Below are 24477 nucleotides of genomic sequence, written 5' to 3'. Positions count from 1 at the left end.
GCCAGCTCAGTGTGCTGTCGCATCTGGGAAAATGAATAGTAAAGTGTTGTTAAGCAGACATTTAGGAAGCAACTTAATTATTTTTTAAAAGAAGCTGACAGTTAAGAGAGGTCTTATTCTGTGAAGAGCACACTTCTGCTGTAGCTATGTCCACTCATCAAATAATGAAGCCATCGCTTTAAGAATAGAGCAGACATATGGGACAGTGCTCTGCTGATGGGGATATGCCAATCTCAGGACTGACTCACTCTTCCTTTTAAACAGGGAGACTGCCCTGCATTGAAGCAGCTAATAAAGTCAGGTTTCTTTATTTGTGACCTTATTAAACAAACAGTTGACCACATATCAGACAAAAATTACTTAGGAGCTGGGAAAAAAGCTACAAAATGATGTGTGGCATGTTAGCAGATTTCAGCAGGTTACTAAATATAATGTGATTGCTTACTTTAAAAATCTATAATTTTCTAGTAAATATATGTTAAGAAATGATTGTGCTAAAACAAAATGTTATAAAAGGTAAATGGTAAATATATGGTAATAGTACAGGGTTTAGATAAAATATTGCCATTGTGTTGGTGATGTGGACACGGATGGTTTTTCATGGTTTCTGTCTCTCATTAGATCTAGCTGTGTTTGTGTCACAGTGGCTTCTTTGGGAGTCTAACTGGTGAGCTGAGCATTTTGAAAATAAACAATGCTGTTGCTCATTTTCTTACTGTTTCGATTTGTTTTCCTTAACTAGTGCATTGGTCTCGTTATCTGAGCATTGGTTTCTAAGATAATGGGTCAGTACCTCTGTCTGTCCTTCATTTCATTGACTCAAATCCTGTGTGTGGTACAGTAAGGTATTCCTTTGTTGTCAGTATTACTGTATTGTTTCATTTGTTCGTCTTTATGGAAATCCATTTATTTTTCCTTTCAAAACCGTCTTCCATCTGAAATACAGTGATCCACAGACATAAGCCAAATATATATGTTGATAATAGTGTTACTGGTGGTGTCAGTGCAGACCAATCACAGTGTCAGAAGTAAACATTAATTGTATACGACGAAGCTGCACTGAAAGGGATTATTATGCACAGTAATAACACTAATATGCATTGAATTAACATGTAATTCTAAGTAAAAATTAGTTTTCTGATTATTTTGAAAGTGCTTAAAATTAAAAATGGAAGTAGTCCATAATTACATAAAGCATCTGTCCTTCAGTTTTTCATTTTTGATTATCAGTAGTGATGAGTGGAATTCAAAGCGTTCGTTTCGCCTCAAATTTGTAGAAATCACAGAAATGTTCATGAATATGGAGGTCCTTGGATTATGACACAGTTCCGTTCCTACAACAGTGATGTAACCTGAATTTTGGTGTAAGTCGAAAGACATCCTAGCCTAAGTCACTTACCTATCCTAACACATTTGCAAAATCATCATCTATTCTAGAACATAAAAACACAACTAAGCCACAGACAAAGGAAAAGGACATAAATATACTGTGCTGTACACTGTACTGTAGTAACAGAAAGAATGAGTGCAAAAAGAAATCCTTACCTTTATTCCTTCTCACGTCTCAATTTTTTAAAAGTTTTTATGGGAGTGAGCATTGTAAACTTGAAACATTGTATGTCGAGACGTTGTAACCCGAGGACCCCCTGTATTGACGAACTCTGCGAAATGCATTGAAGTCAATAGGGACAGACTAACTCAACAAGAATTGACTGGATTCTAATGGTGCAGTCATCTTTAACACTAGAATCCCTGAAGCATACAAAAAAACTCATAATCCTGGCCCACTTTAAATTCCTTCACACCTTTCCATCATCTTGCCTGTACTCCATGTTATGATGCATGGTACTGAAAATGCAGACAGACTTCTTACAGTATGGGCAAGATCGGAAAAAAAATATATATATCTTCAATTGACAACTCATGTTCAAATGGCTTAGCGTTTTCAAATAGTGATGTTTTCATGTATGAATGTGTGTGTGTGTGTGTGTGTGCGAGAGAGGCAGATTCGATCTCATTCAAGTGATTACTGTAATATAAAATAAACACTTTTGCAAAAGTATAACGAAACAAGTGTACTTTTATTCAAGAATAAAACTGAATAACAAAAAATTCAAGTGACAACAAGATATCAAGCAGACCTGATACACCAGCGTTTGTGTGTCTGATAACAGCCATTCAGCGAAACCTTAACTTTGCACCGACTGTTGCAGATTGAAATCAAAGGCTTCTTCTTTTTGGGCGTATACACCGTCTGCATGACACTACCAGATTTAAAAACTAGCTTGGCGAATTGCTCATGTATTGAAGTGATTTTAGCTGCAGGTGGAAGTCCTGTTTTACTTATGGTGCCAAGCAGAGTTGCGTTGCAGTGCAGCAGTCCATTAGCCAGTGAAAGCGCTGTGAAGAAGCTCTCTGTAGTTATGGTTCTGCCATTGTCCAGTCTGATAGCAGTCACGGGACATCGTATCTTTGATTGCTGGTACAACAAATAGTTCCGAGCAGGCATCAATCACAATACCAACTGTAGTCATCGCTGCTCTTATGAAAAGAATGGAGATAAACAGCATCAACTCAGGGAGGGAGAGGTTTATTGTACCGTGTGAACGTCACTGAGAGAATAAAACAATAATAAAAAAAATGCTAACTTTTACAAGTAGCTAAAATTTATACCAGGTGTTACAGACTCGAACCAAATGCATGTTTTTATTGTATTGTAGAAATAATAATAATAGCAGCTCACTACTCAAAACATGGAGATACGGGACTCAAACCTGCAACCTTTTGGTTACAAGGCAGCAGCTCAGACCTCAGCACCATCCAGGAATACGTATTAGCTTTCTGTCGATTGACATTTGAGCTTGAGTTTGTAACTCATTGACAGCAACATGTAAACTGAATTTTTTTTTTTTTACTTTGGTTATATTCTTGAAGAAAAGCGTACGTGTTTATTTGATATTTGGACTAAAGTCTTCACACATCATGTCATTATTAGTATAACATGGAAAATGTTTCTGCTTTAGGTATGTGTTCAGCATTTCTTGCCTCACATTTCCTTTCATCCTACACTTACCCAGATCTTTGTAGACACGGAACACAAATGAAATGCATGTGTTCCAAATGACGATGTATGGTATTATTTACCCTATACGACTCCGGGCACCTCACACGCAGATAAAGTGCCTTGGCTTGAGCTGGGAGAACTTTTTGCCTGAGTTGAGCTCCATCAGTACAGCAGGCTGCTTGCTGCTTGTGCTTATCGACACATTTACAAAACAAAAGATGCTGATGTAGAGGTGTGAAGGGATTTAAGGTGGGCTGGGATTATAAATTTTCTCGTAACCTTCAGGGATTCCAATGTTAAACTGTCCCTGAGGGCTAGGGAAACAACTCCCAACTATACTGGACCGATTATTGTGGCCAAAAAGATTACCTGAGCAGTGTGGCAGCAGTGCCAACCACTGCACCACCGTGCCTCCTTCAGATCAAATAAGAAAGAACATAGTCAGAGATGCGCAATCATATATTTCATCAAGACAAAGCAGAAATGCAAAAATTGTAGTCAACACTCAAAAAAAAAATGTAGTTTGTTGATACATGTGAGAAATTATTGCTTTGAAAGCTTTTCAGAAAACTTGAGTTTTTTTGGGAAAAATATTCAGCCCTGGGAGAAAGTTGTGCAAAAAGCTCTACAAACTGTGCTGATGTTTTGCATGTTTTCTTCTATCAGAAAAGTAAAAATGCCTTGTAAATAGTAATAAATCTTTCATTATTATTTCATAGAGTCTCCTGTGTTTCTATGGCGTCAGGCTCTTTCAAGGTTTGTTTTCATTCTCCACATGGCTAATTGCGCATTTATAGGGCACGCACCTCCTCTTAACTTGACGCAGAACTTGAAGATCGACCTGCACATTTGGCGACAAGCAGAGATAACTCATTATTTATGATGTATGTGTTTCATAAAAATAAAATTTGAGAGCCTGCATCATTCACTTATATGTTAAGCTCCTTAAATTGAGTTCACCTACTATACACAGTATTAATGAGCCTGTATGGCTTTACATTTTATAGTGTTTGTTTTTATGGAAAATGTAAAAAAACTGGTATGAATCCTGATGCTATTGTAGTTCACCAGCTGCCTTAGCCTTTTTGGTTTCCATGAAGTTTGCATGTTCTGTTTATATCTGCATGAATTTTCTCTGGTAATCCTGAATTTCTCCCAGTGTTCAAATCTGCAGTGTTACCCAGTAGACTAGCGATACTGTAAGTGCGATTGTGTGTTCTTCATAATGCCAACCACTGTGTGACCATGCCTCTGTGAGATCAAAGAAGAAAGAATGTAGCGAGATATGTGCTCGCTTCGTAACCAGTCTGGAATGCAAATGATCAGCATTATATATCCTGGGGGACGGTCCCATCCAGTGTTGGGTGTTACAGCTCTGGGGGATGTCATGCTGGCCTTGCAAAGCATAATGGAATGCTGAAAAAAAAAAGTTCTCCTATACTGGACAAATTATCACTCAATAATTTGATGAACAGTGGGTGGAGAAATTCGCTGATCAACACTAATTATTAGTCCTTATTTCAGCAGCAGTGACAGACAGGACATGACAGTCAGTGATGTACCTTATTGTACCAATTCTAGACACAGAATCAGACTATACACTTAAATTCAGTGCTGCAGATGGTGTTAATCGATAGCACAGTGGCAGGACAAGTAGAATGTTTGCATTTTACCCCAGTCCCCCTTTGTCATGTCTTATTTTCATGCTGTGTCAGCATTTAGACGAGACTGCTGGCTTAACACTAGACTGTCTGAGAATGTCCTACAACTTCCTGCTGTCATATTCATGGTTGATTCCCTCTCTGTGATCACTGCTGCCATGATTGGCTTTGATATTGGAAGACTGCATGGGTGTAGTCAGCTAATTATGAATGCAGATATAAAACTGATATTGACTTCTAAATGAGTAATCTGATGTCTAGAGCAGATTAATGGAACACTGATGTTAAGCTACAGAAGTCCTCTTACTAAACAATTAGCATTTTCTTGGGTATAATGTCAGCTGTGTGGTCATTTTTTACCTTACATGCCCGCAAGAACAAACTATCCATCCATCTATCCATTATGCAACCCGCTATATCCTAACTACAGGGTCACGGGGGTCTGCTGGAGCCAATCCCAGCCAACACAGGGCATAAGGCAGGAAACAAACCCCGGGCAGGGTGCCAACCCACTGCAAGAACAAACTAGCAGTATTAAATGATTTTTGGCAGGATTAACATAAAAAATACAGTTATCTAAAAGTGCACCATCTGCTGAATTGATAGTTAAAGGGGAAAAGCCAATGTGGTGTATGCTAAAATCTGATGCCCCCCTGCCAACTGACCTTGACGAAAGGCAAGACTTTTGTGAATGCTACACAGTTTGGTGCCACATCTCTTGATGGAAATTTGGAATTATGTTTGCATTTCTTTGGAATTGTTTTATAAAATGTACTTGGCTCCTTTATTGAGCAGTGGTTGCAGCTGGTCAGTGAGTTTTGATGCAGTCATAGAAGATGACTACTTTATTAGATAGTAAGAACTTTACCAATATTGATGAGAATGCAATTATTTTTTATTTAATAGCCTTTTATTTCCTTTCTTTTGTTCCCTTATGTTACAGGTCTAAATTAGTTGAAGCAAATATTTGCAAACCTAGCATTGCAAATTTTGGAAGATCCCTGTTTGGGGGCTACTGTTCCACATATGTGCCAGATTTTGTTCTACATGGAATTCCAAATGAAGAAAAATTGAGACAGAGTTTAATGGCCGACTTATCTCACGCTGTACAGGTAATCTGCTCTCCCGTCTTTTTTCACGTTTTTAAAACCCTTAGATTCCTAATTGTTAGAAATACATTCAGTAGCAGAAAGCTTTACTGAAAGAATTGTAAACCATCGATGTTGATGTGAATATATTACATTCACTTGACAACTGAGCGTATTGTGCGGTGTTCAGGTATTATTTGTACACAATGAGTAAAGGGACACCATCTCTCCTGCAGCAGCTAAGGGCTTAAAAGTGAGCAAGTCACATTCATTTTCATGCTGTAAGCACAAAAAACAACAGTGTGCCTGCTTGCCTGCCTTTTTTATTTGGATTCTTTTATCTTCTTGTCTAAACAATAATGTTTAAGTACTGTAACAGTACTGCCTAGGCACTCTTTCACTCATATTCTACTTTCTACAAGTTTTAGACACATTTATTTAACAATAAAATATTTATTGTTAAAGTAATATGAATATTAAAGGTTAGAAGACAAAGTGTAAAATGTAGGTGTAGCTCATGAAGGTTAGTGGCTCAGGTGAGTTCACATTATTTATGAGAATCTGGATTTTTTGTGCTTTCTAAAATAAACAGAAAGTTACAAACAACTTTGAGCATCCTTCTATATAAAAGCGGTCGGGATTGTCCTTCCGTCCCGTGAGTGCTACGCAGGCGCAGAGTTTCACACACGCCCGCCCGCCCATTTTGCAATGCACGATGGGATTTGTAGTTTCGTTTTCCAGGTAAAAGATGATTTGCTACTCCAGACTGTGCGATATCTTCTTCTTTTTCTTACTATATAAAAGCGGTCGGGATTGTCCTTCCGTCCCGTGAGTAGAAAGCGTAACGGTATTTCGCTTATCACAGACTTACTACTTGCAGCTTGCGGTACGAAGCGACATGATGTGAGCAGAGTTCTGGTGCTCCCATCGTTCCCTTGCTTTTGTGCGCGATGCACTGGAAAAATAGACAAAACTATGTCTCTGGAAATAATTAATGTTGATGGAGTACAAATGCCTCACCGCGTAGTAAATATCAGGGTGGTTCAAAAGGGCGACCTTTTTTTAGAAAAAAATTTTAATTTCATCACAAAAATAACAGAAACTATGAGTATTAAAGTAATACCGCTCAAATGCAATATAACCAAATGAATGAGTTTGTATAAAATATCAAATTGATCTACATATTGAATTGCCTTAAGAAGTGGTCAACTTAAAAGTCGGTCGCCTTAAAAGGCGGGTCAGCCTAGTGAGCAATAAAGCTTGGGATAACTTAATTTATTTTTCGTAAATGTAGTACAGTTCAAAAGACTGCAAGGTGCAATTCTTTTATTTATTATTTTTGAAGAATGTAAATGACTACTATATTAATCAGCTAACTGGGTTACAGTTTCCTAAAAGAATAGCCTTGGTTATAGTGGTGTCAGTGGAGCAGAAGTCCTGGGTAGCTGAACTAACTGGGTATATGGAGGCTTTGTCATTTTGTTTAAACTGGTGGCTATACCATCACATCACTGGAGCTTCTTACACTTGAATATGCCAGATAGACTTGCCCATGACTAAAATATTTATACTGTAGTTCTATTCCCACAGTTCCTACTTGCTGATGTTGACTGTTGGTGGTGGTGGTCATTAGAAAAGACAATTTTATAGAAAACTTATTTTTTTGTTATTATTAACAGGTATATAATAGGAATGATGGGAGCACATCCTGTATCAGATTTGAATGTAACAGTTCATCTGTTATCTTATACTGTTACAAAGTTTTGGAGGGTTTTATTTAGATCAAAAGCACGGTATACACTGATTCATGGTTTACTTTAACTTATTATTACATACAACATTGACGTTTACAGGCGGCACATTTATGTGGCCCATGGAAAGAACGGGTGAAAAGAAACAATATCTTGACCATGTACAATGTCCACTTCTATCCATGTTCTGTCCATGCTGTGCAAGCATTAAAACTGACCAAGGCATGCTGTCTCTCCAGGCTTGTGTCATACACGGGGCTTGAAGTGGGCTGATGTGCTGTACCAGCACTTCACTGGTTTTGCTTTACAAACCACAGCACAGTGGCACAATGCATTCTGACCTCCAAGTAGACACCCTTATTCTCCACAGTATTACATGTACTTCACTACCAAGGGCCCTGTCTTCCCCTACTTCATTGTTCAAAGTATACGTTTATAAGTGCAATCGACAGTCCGATTCGGCTTGAATTTGTATGTACTTTATGCCTCATCATAAGGATTAAAAAGAATTTGACAGGATAAGGGGCACTGCTTGTTCCCAATGATGTAATTTGCTACGCACGTCTTCTAAGAGCTTTGGTTGCCACATTCATAGGCATAACTCAGCGGCCCCATTTCTCAACGTGATTACGACCTCAGCCTTGTCAGTGCTGCTGTTGTGCCTCCGGCTGAACTGCAAACCCCATTTCTCTGTGCTGAGACGAAATAAAACGCTACATCATTATTACCAAATAACAAAAATTGACAACCAAAAAAAAACATGTCGGCCAATTTTCTTTTTTCTATAAGGTCAAAAAGTTTCAGTTAAATAAGTCAAAATGTTTTTGACATTTTGCCGTATTTAGCTTTTCTATTGTGTGGCGGTTTACAGCTAAAAACTGATCATCAATCGAAATGTCCTTTTCTTAACTGATACCAAAAGGCCTAGAGGTACCATCCTGCCACATTTCAGCTTTTTAACTAAGTGGGAAGTCGTCGTCTTTTTGCTGACAAGAGGGTGAGTGTGTCAGTTAATCAGCCAACTTGACACATTTGTGTCTCTCTCTATATATATAATGCAATGACTGTGAGCCTGTAAATGGAAAGAATGTTATAAAAAATACACAGGTTCAAATTCAAGTTTTGTTTTTTTTCCCATTTTAAACTTTAAATACATCAATGTGTTCTGCAATATAAGTTAGTGCACTCTCTTTTAATCTTACTAAAATTAAAAAGTTATGGATAAGGAGAGCCCAGTTAAAAACAGAATCCCATTATGTGGCCATGGAAAGAATGAAAAGCTAGGAACTCAAATGGGTTGAATGCTGCTCAACAAAAGCACACCTCTTGGCGTCTGTACAGTCAGCCCTTTGGGCAAATAACAACAAACGTATTCAGCTCTTCATTACAGAACTGAGGGTCATTGACTGGAGCGCCACTTGGCGAGTCACTCTGGTTGCAAAAGACACCTCCTTCTGGGTAGTGGGGCTTCTTGCATCACAAAGACCGGAAGGGCCGGGGCTAAGTGCCCTCACTGGGTAGTTTCTCGGTGCCGTGGAGGAGAGAATGAGAAGAGAATGTTGGCGACAGTGCCCCCCTCTTGCCCCGGCAGTTTAGTACATACCTCAATCAAGTCCGTGAGGAGATCTTCCAGGATGCATGGGTGACGCAGTTTTCTAACATTCATTGCACATTTTGAAAGGAGAAGTCGTTTAGTAAATGAGTGACAAAGAAAGGAATCCTGGCCTAACTTTAATCATTAGTCTTGCAAACACGAACCTCCGCTTTCTGCATTTACTCTACAGCCTTGCATTCTGTCTGACAGCTATAGTCTAGTAAACGTGTCTGAATGCAGTTTCCCTTTGTGTCCATTAAGTTGTGTTAAACTACATAGCCAGGTGTACACCAGACATTAGCAAGGCTTTGTTGCTGAATTCCTTACAAAATGCACATTTTCGTTTCATAGTCCACAAACAAGATATTCAAATTTCCTAGACGTACAAGTTGATACAGCATTGCTCAAGTCCTAATCATGTGGTATGGCTCATTCACTTGTCCACTATCAAACAGCACACAGGTAACACTACCAGCTCCCTCCTTTGTCTTTCTCAAAATCTCTGTCCACAGTACATGATCAGTCAGCGAGTCTTCCACAACTCGCTTCCTAACCACTTGGGACTGACAGGGAGATACCAGGTAAACGCAGGCTTGGAGAAGAAACTTTCAGGCCAAATCCTGGATCAGTTCTGGGGACAGGCATTGTCTTGTAGGTCACAGTGGTCTCTTGAGATATTTGAGCACTGTCTTTTATTAGAGTGGTGCCTATCCTTTAGCTTTTTGTGGCTCTCTGCCCTGTATGGACTGGATTGCCCCCATTGTGGTATATCACAGCCAGGGTTCCTCCAGAGTCCAAAGCCTTATTTTATGCCCTTTGATATCTTTGTTGTGCCGTGTTATTTATGTTAAAGTTTCTTTTGTTAATTATCTGCTGTACTTTCTTTCATGTATTATGTTCATTGTGTTTTGTGGGTGGTCCCCAAGAGGCGGGGGCATCTGCCAATCACCACCAGGAACTGCCCTGCAGCCTATAAATCCCGAGGGTCTTCCGCAGTGCCCGGCAGTTCATTTTGAATGCATTTAGGAACAGAGAGTTGTTATGCTTTTTGTAAAATCAGTGCGCCTTGTGATTTCTGGATTCGACCCACTGCTCTGTGTTTCCAGCTTGCGGGGGCTTCATGGTTATTGGAGAACATTATTTGTGAAAAATAAATCTTTTATCTTATAAAAAAAGATTCAGTTTTGTGTCTACTCTTGGCTTTTGATGGGATTTCCCCCACTAGTGGACATTTCTGGAAGTGTTTTTGGGACTTGCGTACTTTGGGACTCGTAGTCCATGACACATTGACCTTACTTTTCTCCTATAGTTCTTTGCTCAATGACTCCTTTACCTCTGCTCTTTTATTAGACAGAACATTAGCACAGCTGTGACTGGAAGAGGCCATTGAGCCCAATAAACTCTTCCATCCTATTCACTCAGATTTTTCAAAATAACATTAGGTCAAGATTTGAAGGTCCTTAACGTCCTTCTGCAAACACCCTACCTTGTCATTTTTTTCTATGAGTCTGCGATTCCTTACATGAAAATAACTTTCTAACATTTGTTCAAAACCTGCCCTTATCAAGTTTTCAACCATGTCCCCATGTTCTTGTTGTTTATGGAGTGGTTCTCCTTTCCTCGTTGTGGTTTCCTCTAACAAAAGATCTTGCCGCTCATTTTACCCCTCATTAGCCAACTGCTCAACCCATCACCATGTGTGTAAACATCCTCTTTCAAGTGGGTTCAGCCTTCCATTGCTTATGTAGCAAAAACAAACCGAGAGCAGCAGCCCTGCTTTTACCAAAACCATCTTGAAAGTTAATCCTGCACTCGGAGTTCAGGGCTTTCTTTTCATTCCATCTGGCACTCTTTTAACCACAATGACAGTTACTTTTGAAATGCAGGTGTCTTTTGCTCTGTGCCCATTTTGATTGCAAACAGTTTGAGGGCACAATGGTGCAGGCTACACCCCCCATTTCCTTCCTTGCACTCTCTGTGGAGGGCTATTATTTACATCTGCAAATGTTTTCATGATGTGGCTTTGAGGATTTTATTAAGCATAAAATGGATAGATAACATTGTTTTATTTTGTGAGCCAAGTGCTGACTTTAACAATAGTATTGTTTTGAATGTTTTGTTTTCAGCATCCAGTTCTGGATGAGCCCATTGCAGAGGCCGTGTGCGTTATTGCAGACATTGATAAATGGACTGTGCAGGTGGCCAGCAGTCAGCGGAGGGCCACAGACAACAAGCTGGGGAAGGAGGTTCTGGTTTCCAGCCTGGTGTCCAACATCCTGCAGTCGACTCTTCAACTCTACAAGCTCAATGTCTCCTCAAACTTTGTATGTTATGTGGTTTAAATTTGGTTTTCATTTTAGTGTTTTTTAATAGACACATGTGAACCATGATTGCGCTAAAAGCTTTTCTGTTTTGTTGGAAGGTACAGTTGGCTTCATCTCTTAAAGTACAGAAAGTGTATTAGGACCCAAAAATGCAGTCATTCATGGCACAGAGATTACAAATACAACCCTGCTGTGCTTTGTCCTGTATTAAATTCTCTGACATTCATCGTATTGCCAAGAGTGAGATGGATATTTTTTGTATGTGTGTAATTTCAGACCAGTTATGGTTTGTCCTCAAAACACGTGATTGAGATGAACAAATTTATGCTCCTTAGCCCTGCGTTTTTATTGTGAGCACACTTCCTTTCATTTTAGCACTTCCTAAGAGAATATAGCAGCAGGAAGGGCCATGAAAAGAAACACATTGCAGATGGAGTGATTAGATAGCAAGCCCTTTGCTTTGGTTCTGTGTGTATGGTGGGACACTTCCTCCACATGTGTCACTTTAAGTCTTCCCATGAGGCAACATGAATCTTTATTTGTTTTCATCAGTACTAAATAAGAGTGCAGACCTTGGCTTGGCAGCATCCTCTCGGGTCAGCTCCAGCATGCCGTTTGAGGTTGTGTGTTCCCGTTACTGCTGTGTCTGTCCCCATGTGTGACTGTGCAGTGACGTGACCTGCTAAATTCAGATCCCAGAACTCTTGTGGCTGAAGGCTTTTGCTGTATCAGTTTCTTAATCAGCAGCCAGTTCCTGCATTTAGTACTGTTACTTTAGATAACAGTATGAAGGACTTAAAAACTGAGTTTTTAATTTGATTTTAAAAAAAAAATGATTAAGTAGGCATTTATGTTATTTTATTCACTACTAATGCCCCTGGTGTGTGTTCATGTTTACTTGCAAATGCTCAGTTGGATAACAAGGTTAGAGGTGGATAGGTAGAATTATTTAAAAATGCAAACTTTATTTTCAGTGTTGCCATCCATAACGTTTGGGACAAAGACCCATTTTATTCTTGACTGATTCCTCTACTCCACAAATCAAACATTTCAAACGTGATGTCCACATGACAGACTTTCATCTTAAGGGTATTTTCATACTTTTCAGTCACGCCATGTAGAAATGGCAACACTTTTTCTTCATGGTACCCCCATTTCAGGGGGAATCAAGGAAAAAGGTGTCTTTGTCCCAGACATTATGGAGGGCACTGAAACCCTGCAACCAGAAAACAAAGAACGCAGTGTCAAAGATTAATTGCACTTTTTTACATCTGTACCAGTGCTCACTTTAAAGTAATAGCTGTAAAAAATGTCTGGAAGGAATTCCAATAGGAAAAACATTCAGGAGTAGTAATTAACTGATATGATGTAAAGACTTTGCAGACTTTCTTTTTTAAAAACTAAGAGTACAACTAATTGAATAAGATTGAACCTCTTTAATGAAGTAGGAATTAAAACCTACAGTCAGACCCTAGTTTGAAGCTCCTTGGTTGTATGCATTTTTGCCAACCTTATGCTTATTGGGTGAGTGTCATCTTTGGTGTGTGTTTTCATCCCAGTAGACTGAAATCCAATGCAAACACCTTCTGCTTCTTTCCCAGTGTATCATGCATCTTGAAGATCGCCTGCAGGAACTGTATTTCAAGAGCAAAATGTTGTCAGAGTATTTAAAGGGCCAGACCAGAGTTCATGTCAAAGAGTTGGGCATGGTCCTAGGGTAAGTACCACAATATGTAGTTCTCAAAGTGTGCTCCATAGGCTGACATTGTTACCTTTCTTAGATGAACTCTAAAATTACCACCAAGGACACTCCATCTGTCCTTATTACAGACAGTAACATCTTTTAGGTCTGCTCTGCTCTTGATTCCTGGCAGTGTTACTCCCTCTCTTTTGACTTTTTTATACTTGCTGACTCTCTTCCATCCAGCCAAATGCCATCACTACATAGGACTTTTATTTTTATTTTTTAATCCACCTTGACATCTTTTGAAGCTGTGGACCCGCAGCTAAGGTCACAGTCCTTCATCTGGTGACATCAGTAGTCGTAGCCAAGGACAGACCCAGGCAAGTGAGGAGGATGAATGAAACTTTATAGTTGGAATACAGGCAGAGTTTATTATAGGGAGAAACAGAGAATCAAAAGAGGAAAAATTGTGCAAAACGGTGCATTTCCAAAATAAATAGTTCAAAAAATAATTGAACCTATGAAATGTGTGCCATTAAACCAGTGTCTTTTGGGTGCAAATAGTCCAATATAGCTGAACCCCAAATACTGGAGAGGTAGTCCTTCCATGTTCTCTCACTCGGCCCTTGTCAGGACCATGGGAGACCTCAGGATTGCACCCTGTGGCATCTGTGATCCTAAAGCAAACTCGAATTATCACTGTGTGCCTTTCCCAACTCCTAAAACTGCTCTGACGCTGCAGGGCTCAGACGACGAGAACACTACCACAGTACTGAACTGTCGCGCAGCTCATGGTCCTGCTAGTCAACACGGCCGCTGCTTCCGAACTCCTCTTCCTTTTTAAACACGCCTCCCTCTAGAGATCACTCACTCTCCCAAACTCCAAAACAAAGCAGATACAAATACAGCCCCTCTAGTGGTAGCCTTTTCCATTTTATGTCAGTTGGCTCCTAGCAGAACGGGTACCTGTTGATTACCATGCCACTAAAAAGTTAATCACCTTGTTAAGCTGGCACAAGCATTCGTATACATGCAGCACGCTGGCACATGGTAAAAATGACAATTCCTTAGCTCCCTGTGGCCGCTGACACATGCCGCTTCTGCTGTATTAACTCTCGGTCTGCACCAAATCAAACGATGGCTGTTTTATTTTGGGTCACTGGCCGACATTCTGGACATTGAAAGGAAAATCCAGCAACATTAGGTTACGAGTAAGAGTATTGTAACATCCCAGAGACTTCGAACTGGTGGCAATGGGAATGGTGTACACCTGTTGGACCTGTGAGAAGACTATAGGCAAGAGGTGGAAACCAAAAGGTTAAACCAAATCAAAAAATGCCCATTTGGTAGTTCAGTGTTTTATTTACCAACTTGGAGTAGTAAAAGTAGGCATCACAGAAAGTAACTGAGGAGCAGTGCAGTATTTTCACCTATTACATGCATAATAATAATCAATACACACAATTTATACTAATAAATAATTTACTGTTGGCTCAAGAGTGGTCCGTGTTAAGTTTGACTTTAGAATAAAACCACTGTCGTGTAGTATTTCAAGTGGAATGTGGCATTTTGTGTCGGTAGTTTCCTAGTTTGACTCTGAGAGGTAATCATAGCGTGTCTGTTTGCAGTCTGCTGTAGGCACCTGCCCTTTTGGTGATGCCAACTAATGATGTGTGCGGGTCACATGTGTTAATACTGCTCATTCTATAATATGAGGACATGCCACCAGTTGTGCCACCTGCTTTCCCTGCCAAAAGGAAACTGAGCTCTGTGGTTGCTTACTGCAGTCCTTTAGGAGTGTAATTTTAAATGAAAAACACTCCTCCATCTGTCATTATACTGTTAATGACTCTTATACTCCACTATCACTTACTTAAAATGTTTAACCATCATTTGCCCATTAATCATAAACGTGAAACTGAGCACAAACAAGGCTGTACACAAATGTATCATTGATTTTTAAAATGGTGATACCTTACAGTACCACATGTATGTAACGGTGTCTTGGTCGTAGGATAACAAATCCCACTTGGAGCTGTGAAACTTTCCGAAGTGTGTTTGTTTTTGTTTTTTTCTTTTATACAGCTATAGTCTAACATTCTCTTAATATTAGATTGATGTAAAAGCAAAGGAGATACTCCTTGATAAGGTACTGAAGATCTGTGCAGGATTCAGTGTCAGGCAGGTGTTCTCTGATTTTCATTTTCATTGCCATGATGTTGCTGACAGTCCATGCGCAGTATTAGCCTGATCTGAAAATCCACCCTGTTTGTCAGTAAACCAGCTAACTGAGAAATCATCTGTAGCTGGGTGTTTTTGGGACTTTCTCTGATTTTAAGGAAGTGAGCATACAGGGGTAATAATGCAGTGACATTAGTCTTAGTACAATTACGTTGCTTTTCTGACTTGTAAGGTGGTCACGTTTGTGCAAGTGATATCAGTAGTGGCTGTCTTCATGGAGGGTGGCACTGACTCTCATTATCTTTACACAGCAGACTGGACTATTTGATGGTCTGTAGCAGGCCTACTTTTCCACTTTAAGCTCCTCAGGTAATCATTATGAAGCTTTGAAGTGCACCGTATCAGAAATGATGTTACTGTCTTTCAGAATAACCCTGTTGCTGTCTTCTACACAAGTGTACAGTATAAATTACATCTTCTAAATATGTCGGCAACTTTCTTTCAGTTTATTAACACTGAGCAGTGCTAAAAATAACGTGATAAGGGTTGCCTATAGATTTTTTGTGTCCTTATATTGATTTATGCAAATAAAATAGAACGCTTACTTTAACAAAGTTTTTTTTGGTCATTTTTGGCTGTGTAATGTGAACTGATCACAAACGTAATACCAAATAATTAAAAGAGCGATAGAACAAAAGAGGATACACTTTATCTGAATGGTTATCTGTTTTTAAATTAATTTGGAAAGCTGAAGATTGTGGTGTTATAACATTAAATCTCTGATTCGGACAATGTCACCTGAAAGGGTTGCACAGTCCAATTGAAAAGCCCCAAACGTGGACAGTACAATGACTTGTCTGGTGCAGAGAGCAGTAGTGTCTTTCAAAAAATAAGCAGAATGTTCACAGTTTTTGAAAAAAATGTCTAGCCAAAGATTACAATCCTGCTGAATTTGCAAAGAAGCCAAAACAGAATGATGGTGATAATAGCTAAAACCTCCAAAAACAAGTCCTAGAACTGTTATCCACTTTAGGCACTGAAGGCCAAAAGCATAGCTAGAAAAGGAAACGTTCAATATACATTTAAAGTTTGTTTGTATCACATTGCATCTTGGATGATAAGTACAATGTCAGTCTGAGATCGTGGGCGCAGGTGTATGCAGACACTTTGTAAAGCTGATATTCCAGGTTCACTGTACAGATCTACAAAGCTGGTGTATGCGGTATGAACCATCTATCGTAGTGTAGACTGGCAGCCTGCTAAGGCTCCATGAAACAGAAATTGCTGTATGAAGATCTTCACTGCATAAATTATGATATTTGAAATACAGACAATGAATTAGTATTGGATTGTCAAATCTCAGAGTGATGTTTCAGAAGCCTACATTGAAAGTGGCCTGTGAATCTGTTCCTGTAAATAATGCATTATTTTATCAATTGGGGGATGCCATGTAAACTTGCAGGCTAGAAAAAAGCCATTGGCACAGTGAAATATGTGATCATCTTAGCTTGAGGCAGACACTAGACTGACATTGTAGACAGACTGTTGTAAGACATGTATAGTGTCGGAGAGTTATTGTGAGGAAACAGAAAGACCCGGTGGTGATGTACATGGGCAGTACGGGTGGTCAGGGGAAGCCAGACGTCGTAACCAGCCAGATTAGAAATAACTAGATAAACAGAAACCAAAGGGCAAGATGTTAATCATAAGTAGAAGTCAAAGTGAAAATCAAAAGAACCAGAAACCCCCTAGCACTGGGGCCTACTTGGAAAAGAAGCGAACTACGTATGCTAATACTAAAGAGGCACAGCTTGATCCACAAAGGACTAGCAAATGTTTACATCGATTGCCTATTTAGAGCGTCACATCAGAAACACGACAGGCGCAGTCATTTGACGCTCAAAAAAAAAAAAAATGCTTGTGTTTAAAAAAAAACTATAGCATACACAAGAACTCAAGAATTAAATACAAACAGAATAAAGGTTACATAAGGTGTCCAAAATAGTCCCCCAATTACATAGACCAGCATTCATTTTAAACCATGACTTAACCAGTTATGATGTAGCAGAACGATTGCCTTTGAGAAGCGTACCTCAAAAGGCCTAGGAGTAGATGTAAGGTGAAAAATGAAATTTATGGATGTAACTAAAACCAGTACAGTACTAAACTAATAACACCATAGTTGTTCTAAATATTCTTGTCTTTATTTTTGTATGAATGTTATTTTTGGCATGAATTCTAGTGGGGCCATGCCAGATTGTTCTTTTATATGTGCAGACTTCTGCAAAATGTGCAAGTTCACACTCTGTTGACATTAAAAATGATCAGACAGTGGGATACTGGTGCCTGGATTGTCAAAACTGACATCAGATTATTGCGATACCCAATGTCATCTTCATCATGAGTCAAAAGAGGCCAATTAACATTTGAATGTTAAGTAAACTGATAGCCCACTTAACCACACACTGCCCAGGAAAATCAATTGGCCATGAATTGCTAAAAGTAAAACCGCAACATCTCGATTTTAGAATCAAAGTGCTTTGAAATAAAAAAGCACAAGCTACAATAATACAGAAGGAACATGCAGACTACACCCATTGCACAAGTGAAACACGACACTTTAGGGTTGTCTGTTAGCAGCGCTGACCACCATGTGGTCAGTTATAAGCAACTTTTTTCTACGCACTACATGCATGTTCTTTTCCACACCAAGCCTCCCCATTTTATTGAACCACTGGTATCCTTAAGTGAGAAGAGCTGCCATAAGGATTCATTACCGGCTTTTTCAAATTTAATGCCATCAGGTGGTTCTTTCAGTGGTGGGTGAAGATAAAGGTGCCTATCAGCCCCATTGTGACCAGCATTATTATGGTTTTGGGCAACATGTTTCGACACGGACAATAGTGCCTTCCTGCTTTTTAAGTTTTTTTTTTCCTGTTATCTTGACTAATATTCGTTTTCCATCCATCCATCCATTATCCAACCCGCTATATCCTAACTACAGGGTCATGGGGTTCTGCTGGAGCCAATCCCAGCCAACACAGGGCACAAGGCAGGAAACAAACCCCAGGCAGGGCGCCAGCCCACCGCAGATATTCATTTTCACAAGTGTGAATTCTCACTTTCTCATTCTTTGCAAATGTAATGTCTTCCACGATACATTCCAGATATAGTGATCTGCTTTCTTTTTTTAATTACTGTGGCTTCCTTTAAGGGAGCAAACAAGTACCCAACTTTCCTTAACCTCTTTGTTGCCTTACGCTGCACTGCCTTCACAGGGAAAAGCTCAAACTGGAAGTAAAATGTGTGATAAAAAAAAAGAAGTCTTAATTTAAATGTTAAGAATGAGGGGCCCCAACCTTCAAGTCCCATTGCTAAACTCACATGTTCAGGTCGTACATGTGCGCAAACAATGGGAAACAGGCTTGTGGCACCCCAAACAAGGGCACGTTCACATAATACAAAATGAAATGACACTGGGCATATGATGGAAAACTGGAAAACAAATTACTTAAAGGGGCAAAGTTGAGTGTTGGTCTAATCATTTTATTAGTGTGGCAATGCAGGAAGCTCATCACTAGTTTTGCACAACGTTTGGTGGGCCTGTGCCCACTGGACCTGAATACAAAAACACAAAACCTTCTGGTATAGCAACTTTCACCAATAATGTTTACTGCCTCCCCTGTAGTTTGGCAACTTTTATTGAATATTTAAATGGTGGTTACAAGGTTATTAAAATAAAAATTGATTACTTTTATTAAAAACAATATGTACCTTGTTTCCATTGTTCTTCTGTACAAAACGTTGAGTACAAGATGAACGTCAGTCAACAGGATGTTGTGTTATTTACACGGCACAGGTATTCAACAAATATGTTAATTTTGTACTTTATTGGGATTTCTTATTACTGAGCTTTTGTTTTGTTGTTTTTTTGTTCTGTCTGAGCCTTCTACACTGAATTTCTTTCACTTGCATTTCCATACACTAAAGGGAACTGGACCACGAAGATTTCACTGCTTCATTAGCTTCTCACCATACAAGGAGTATGGAAAAGTTCAGGAGACTTTCTGATTGATTAAACCTTTTGTAAAAAATCTTTTAAATAGGAATTAAAAGTGATGAATAGCTATGAATTGTTATTCTGTATGTTTGTAATGGTCCAGCAGTCACCAGATGGAGGTCTTCATTGGCTCTCTCCACACTTTAATGTGAGCGCACATCAGAAAGGTTTTAACAATTTTCACATATTACACAATAATGAACATCCTTGTACACATGAACAAATCGTTGTTTAAGAAATTAGACTGGATCATAACATCATTCATCTGGAATTTGAAATGGCAACGCTACAAAAAGGCATCTCTTGGAATGGCACTGCCTAACTTTCAGTTTCACTGCTGGGCAGCAAATATACACACATTAAAGTCCTGGAAACTGGCAGAAATTGATTCATTTACACTAGCCTGGCTTGCAATAAAAAACAAATGCCCTCCTCAGTGCTCAAATCGATACTATTGTGAATTTGCCAGAAATCCACCAGACACCAATTTACTTAAAATACAGAACCAATGTAACACACATTTCAAGGGAAAAACACCTCATCAGTTTCTCCTGTACACAATAATCATCTTTTTCAACCTTCTCAACCCTGTTCAGCATTTATCCTGTGGAAATCATAGGAATTAAGACACTTAAAGATCAATGTACAGTATTTGCACCTTATGAACAGTTATACTCCATATTTAATCTTCAGGTTACACACATTGTCCCTGATATGCAAATAAGACGTTTTGTTATAAGAAAGCTATCCATTTTTCCACACCTCACATCAACTTCCTTCCCTTCACTCAAGTAAGCTTTTTAACAATATATACAATTATTTCAAATAATCTACCTTTCATCGATTCCTGGGAATGATGGGAAATGGTCCTTTCAGAAGTGGCGTGAAACTTGGCCATGCATAGAATACACTCACGAGTTCTATATATGCCAAGCATTCCATAATTCAACCAAAAGTGGCACACGTAACTGTATATCTCATTTAAAATTGTCTAAAATGTACCCAAGGCGATATCCAACCTGTGAGTGTTGCTGCAGCATTACTAGGCCGTAGGTTTAGGGAATGCACTAAATTAACATCATTTTGAACAAACATCTTTCTATACTTGTCAGACAGTCTTGGTTGCACAATTCCTCCTAATCTATTAATTTGCGGTCTTTGGTCTACTCCTGGATGGCATTAAAATTAGTCATGTCTAATCTACTTAGTCCTAAACAGGGTTGCAGGTGTTGCTGGAGCCTATCCCAGCTAGCATAGAGCACAAAGCAGGAGCAGACCCTGGATGGGGCGTCGGCCCATAACAGAGTGAACAAACAACCCATACACACACTAGTCCGCCTAACCTTCATGTCTTTGGACTGTGGGAGGAAACCCACACAGAAATGGGGAGAACATACAACATCCATGCACTCCCTGGCCTCCTTACTGCAAAGGCAGTAGTTTCCCCACTGGGCCTCCATGCCACCTGGCATTAAAGTGCATAGTAATTATTCAATTGCAATAGCTGACGCCACACTACTAGAATGTGGACTTTCTGTAATTTGATTCACTGGAAGGATCCCGACCCACCGTAAATAATTCAGTGGGTAAGAGACATTCTGTATTATCTCAAATTAGACAAAAATCGAATTCTCTACAACAGGATATGTCCAAAACTTTTTAAAACAAGGCAAGGATTCATTAATACAATTTTCGAATAAGCATGCCAGGCCTGTGATTGGCTCTTTGAAGCTATTAACTGTTTAATTTCATTTAAAATGTTAGGTGGAGTTTTCCTGCGTGTGTCTTTCTTCTTTTTCTCTTTCTTTTGGGTGGGAGTTCAATCTTGCTGTGTGTTTTTTTGTATTTCTATACTCCTTTTGTTTTATCTGGGTTGATCTTGAAGTTAATTGTTGCATCTGCTATTTATTTCATTGAGCAGTATACCATTGGAATATTCTGATTTTTGAAAATAAAAAACAAAACATTGCACTGTAATTGGCTTAAAGGTTTGCATTACTAACATGTCTTTCATGGGGCAATCAAGCTGGCAATATGAATATTTTTATTTGTGCAAACAACCGAATAAAATGAAGACGACTTTGTTGAAACACTTGGCATAATGCAGCACAATAGAATCAAATGTGTTAAATGCTTTATTAAATGTTGCAGATTATTAGTCGGCCTCATTCAGCAGTGCTTGGAGGGCTAACATGGCATCCTTTGATATTTTTCAGGATCGAGTCCAGTGATCTCCCTCTGCTAGCAGCGATTGCCAGTACTCACTCTCCGTATGTGGCACAGATCCTGTTGTAGAAGACAAAACACTGACATGGAGGAGCTTCATCTAAATAGCAGAACTGCACCGAGGTGGAAGCACTATTACTATCTGGAGACGGATAATTGCACATCGTGCCGCAGTGGGAGAGAGCTCTCCGAGACGAGACCAGAACTGTTTTTACACAGCGAGAAAAGGAGAAGGAGCAGAGAAGAAGAAGAAGAAGAAGATTCCTGTTTAAAACGAATACAGAGCTAAACAAATGATTGTCGTCTACCAAAAACAAAGAAACTCCACCTGTTGAAATGATTTTATTTTTTTATTATGACTACAGATATATTTACAATTTTTTAAATTCTTTTAACAGCAACATAAAGTCTGTTTGACCTAGAAGCACGGTGACCTAAGAATGAAGATTTCAGACAGCAACTTCTTGTTTTGTTTTTTAACGTACTCTGGAAGGTCTGCCATCAGCCTCGTGATGATTTCCACTTTGCTTTTAAGGCACCTTAAGGGCTCCCAGGGTGTCCGCCCGCTAGTGTCGTGCACATGGAGGGATGTGAGAAATGAAATGAAATGCATTTTATATTTCTCTGAAGTTTTACATTTACATATGGAGCAGCCTTATCTTGGGCCAGCTAACTTACTATAAATATTAGAGAATTCTAACATAAATGAGGTTCTGGTTAGAAACAATGTGACTCTTAACAGCTTATTTCAGTTGCGATCTCCTCTTGCAGATTATGCGTCCGTATTTATGTTACTTTTCTAGTCGGGCAATTTAGCGACAGCAGAGGGAGGTTCAGAGTTCACTCCAGCGGGAGAAGAGCATGGCAGCACTGAACTGGAATGAATGAATGAATGAGTGAATGTTGCGTGTATTTCAGTTGCTCGTTTTCCATGCTGAACTTTGAAAGGTTGTCTTGATTCGACAGGAATATCAATCACTGAAGATAACAGCAGAGTTTGATTCAAGTCCTTTGAGTGAGTGAATGAAAACCAGTCCGCTCTGTCTAGACAGCGGCTCCTTCACTTTAGGGGGCTGCATACATATTGTACGCTGTGTTTGTCAGAGCTGCTGAGTCTTCCATGTATAATTTAAATTGTATTTCTGTTAGTTTGTCGTTTGGTATGTTTATTTGGAAGTATTTATTGTTGTCTTCCTTTTTCTTTTGTACGGTTTGGTTTAAAAATACCGTGATGGCATAGTGATGGGGACCTCGAGAACTTGGTTTGTTCAGCTGATCGAAGATGATTCAGGTGAAGTAGCCGAGTGACGATTCAGGATGGACAGCTGGAGGCACTGGGGTCCTTAATCTAAACAAACTCCATGCGTGTCAAAGCCCCTAAGTGTGCAGCGGCACAGAGTGAGCTGAGCGCTCACCTACCTCTGGCCCAGAGTGCTCGACGTGGCTCACTGATTTTCAACAGGCCACCCGCTTGGGTTGATTTTAGTTACGCGTCACGTGATGTTGACCTCATCACAGTCTTCTTCCATAGAGCATCATTTGGACTTCAGTCCAACACTTTCAACCAGAGCAAAGGTAGGATCTGCTCGATCTAAAATGTACCTTTTTGGTAAAATCTCTGACCTTTTAGAGCGTTGTTTAGAAGCCAATCTTGGCCTTTTCAAATTTCGGACGCAAATTTTACACACGTTTAGTGCGATTTCATGTGGAAAGAAACAAAAAAGTCAAAGGTGTTTGTTTTAGGAGCATCTTCAAGGATTGTGGGAGTCACACATTTAGTGTTTCAGTGATCTTCATTTAAGAAATTGAGGCCATCAGAATACAAAAATCACATTTTTTAGGCTGAAAAAAAAAGCATTTTTAAAAAGGGAAATTTTATTCCTACTCTTTTATACTACACTTGCTGCAAGAATACGTGGTTTGTACTTAATTATTAAATCTTTCTAAGATGTACATTTTGTTCTCATTTGGGCTATGTTGTCTACTAAAGTCTTAATGGAAGCGTGGCATGCCGAATACAAACTGTGTTCTCCAAATATTTGCGCTTTTGGTTTCTGTAAAAGTAGTTGTTTGTTTGTTTGTTTGTTTTTTAATTTCGTTTTGTAAAGACACACCTGGCACAGTATTTTTTTAAATGATAAATTATTTAGAATATATGGTGTGCACATTGCTTGTGTAAGTTGTATATAACTACATTATCACAATTTTTTGTACATAATATCTTTACATATGCACTGTATTTCTAATTTATCTCCCAATTCTATGGGAATGTTGTGCAATAAAGATGCCATGTTACCTTTAAAGCTTGATGTGTTGCTGATAAGGATGACATAATTCACAAAGTCCTCTGGAAAGTGAATACCAGCAGTCATCCAGGCTAAGGGCGAAAGTGAAGAAAATAATCGGGAGAGAGAGGGAGGCGTGTAGTCAGTCTTTGTAAAGCAAAGAAACTGACGACACTAACAGATTCGGACAAGAGGACATTTGATGTTCGCCATTTTGGACATCCATGAGGCTGCTTTACAAAGCTTTGTGCCAATGTGGCAATTTGGTGCAACTTGCAGGGATGTGCCATCAGCAGCTGAACAAGAAAACGGCGGCTTCCAGCAAAAACAAAATGACGTCATGGTAAAAATAAAAATGCTATCTTTAGAGTAAAGATTAGAACATTAAAAATAGGATTTACCTAGAGATTCCCTGGCATAATAAAAATGGATTTTACTTGCAGAAAATGTTTAGAAATATTTATTATGTCCAGGAAAAATTCTTAAAAGTACTCTAATCATGACAAGAAGTTATTGTGAAGCTCCTAGACCCAAAGGATATCCTCTGTCTTCCCCAAAT

At 39.2% G+C, this 24477-nt stretch overlaps 1 protein-coding gene across 3 annotated transcripts in view; it reads left to right on the top strand.

The window, feature by feature from the left end:
• fnip1 (folliculin interacting protein 1) overlaps positions 1-23942 on the top strand; it is a 157408-nt gene extending 133466 nt beyond the window's left edge. For all 3 annotated transcript variants that reach the window (XM_039775620.1, XM_039775618.1, XM_039775619.1), the window contains 4 exons: positions 5669-5837; positions 11285-11482; positions 13084-13199; positions 21624-23942. In XM_039775620.1, the coding sequence (XP_039631554.1) occupies positions 5669-5837; positions 11285-11482; positions 13084-13199; positions 21624-21702 (562 nt within the window). In that variant the 3' untranslated portion in view covers positions 21703-23942. The remainder of the gene's footprint in view (positions 1-5668; positions 5838-11284; positions 11483-13083; positions 13200-21623) is intronic.
• The last annotated feature ends 535 nt before the right edge of the window (positions 23943-24477 follow it).

This window comes from Polypterus senegalus, chromosome 13 (genome assembly GCF_016835505.1).
Source record: "Polypterus senegalus isolate Bchr_013 chromosome 13, ASM1683550v1, whole genome shotgun sequence".
NCBI classification, from domain to species: Eukaryota; Metazoa; Chordata; class Cladistia; order Polypteriformes; family Polypteridae; genus Polypterus; species Polypterus senegalus.
The sequence above is the reverse complement of the archived record's forward strand: the minus strand, read 5'-3'. Positions and strand labels throughout refer to the sequence as shown.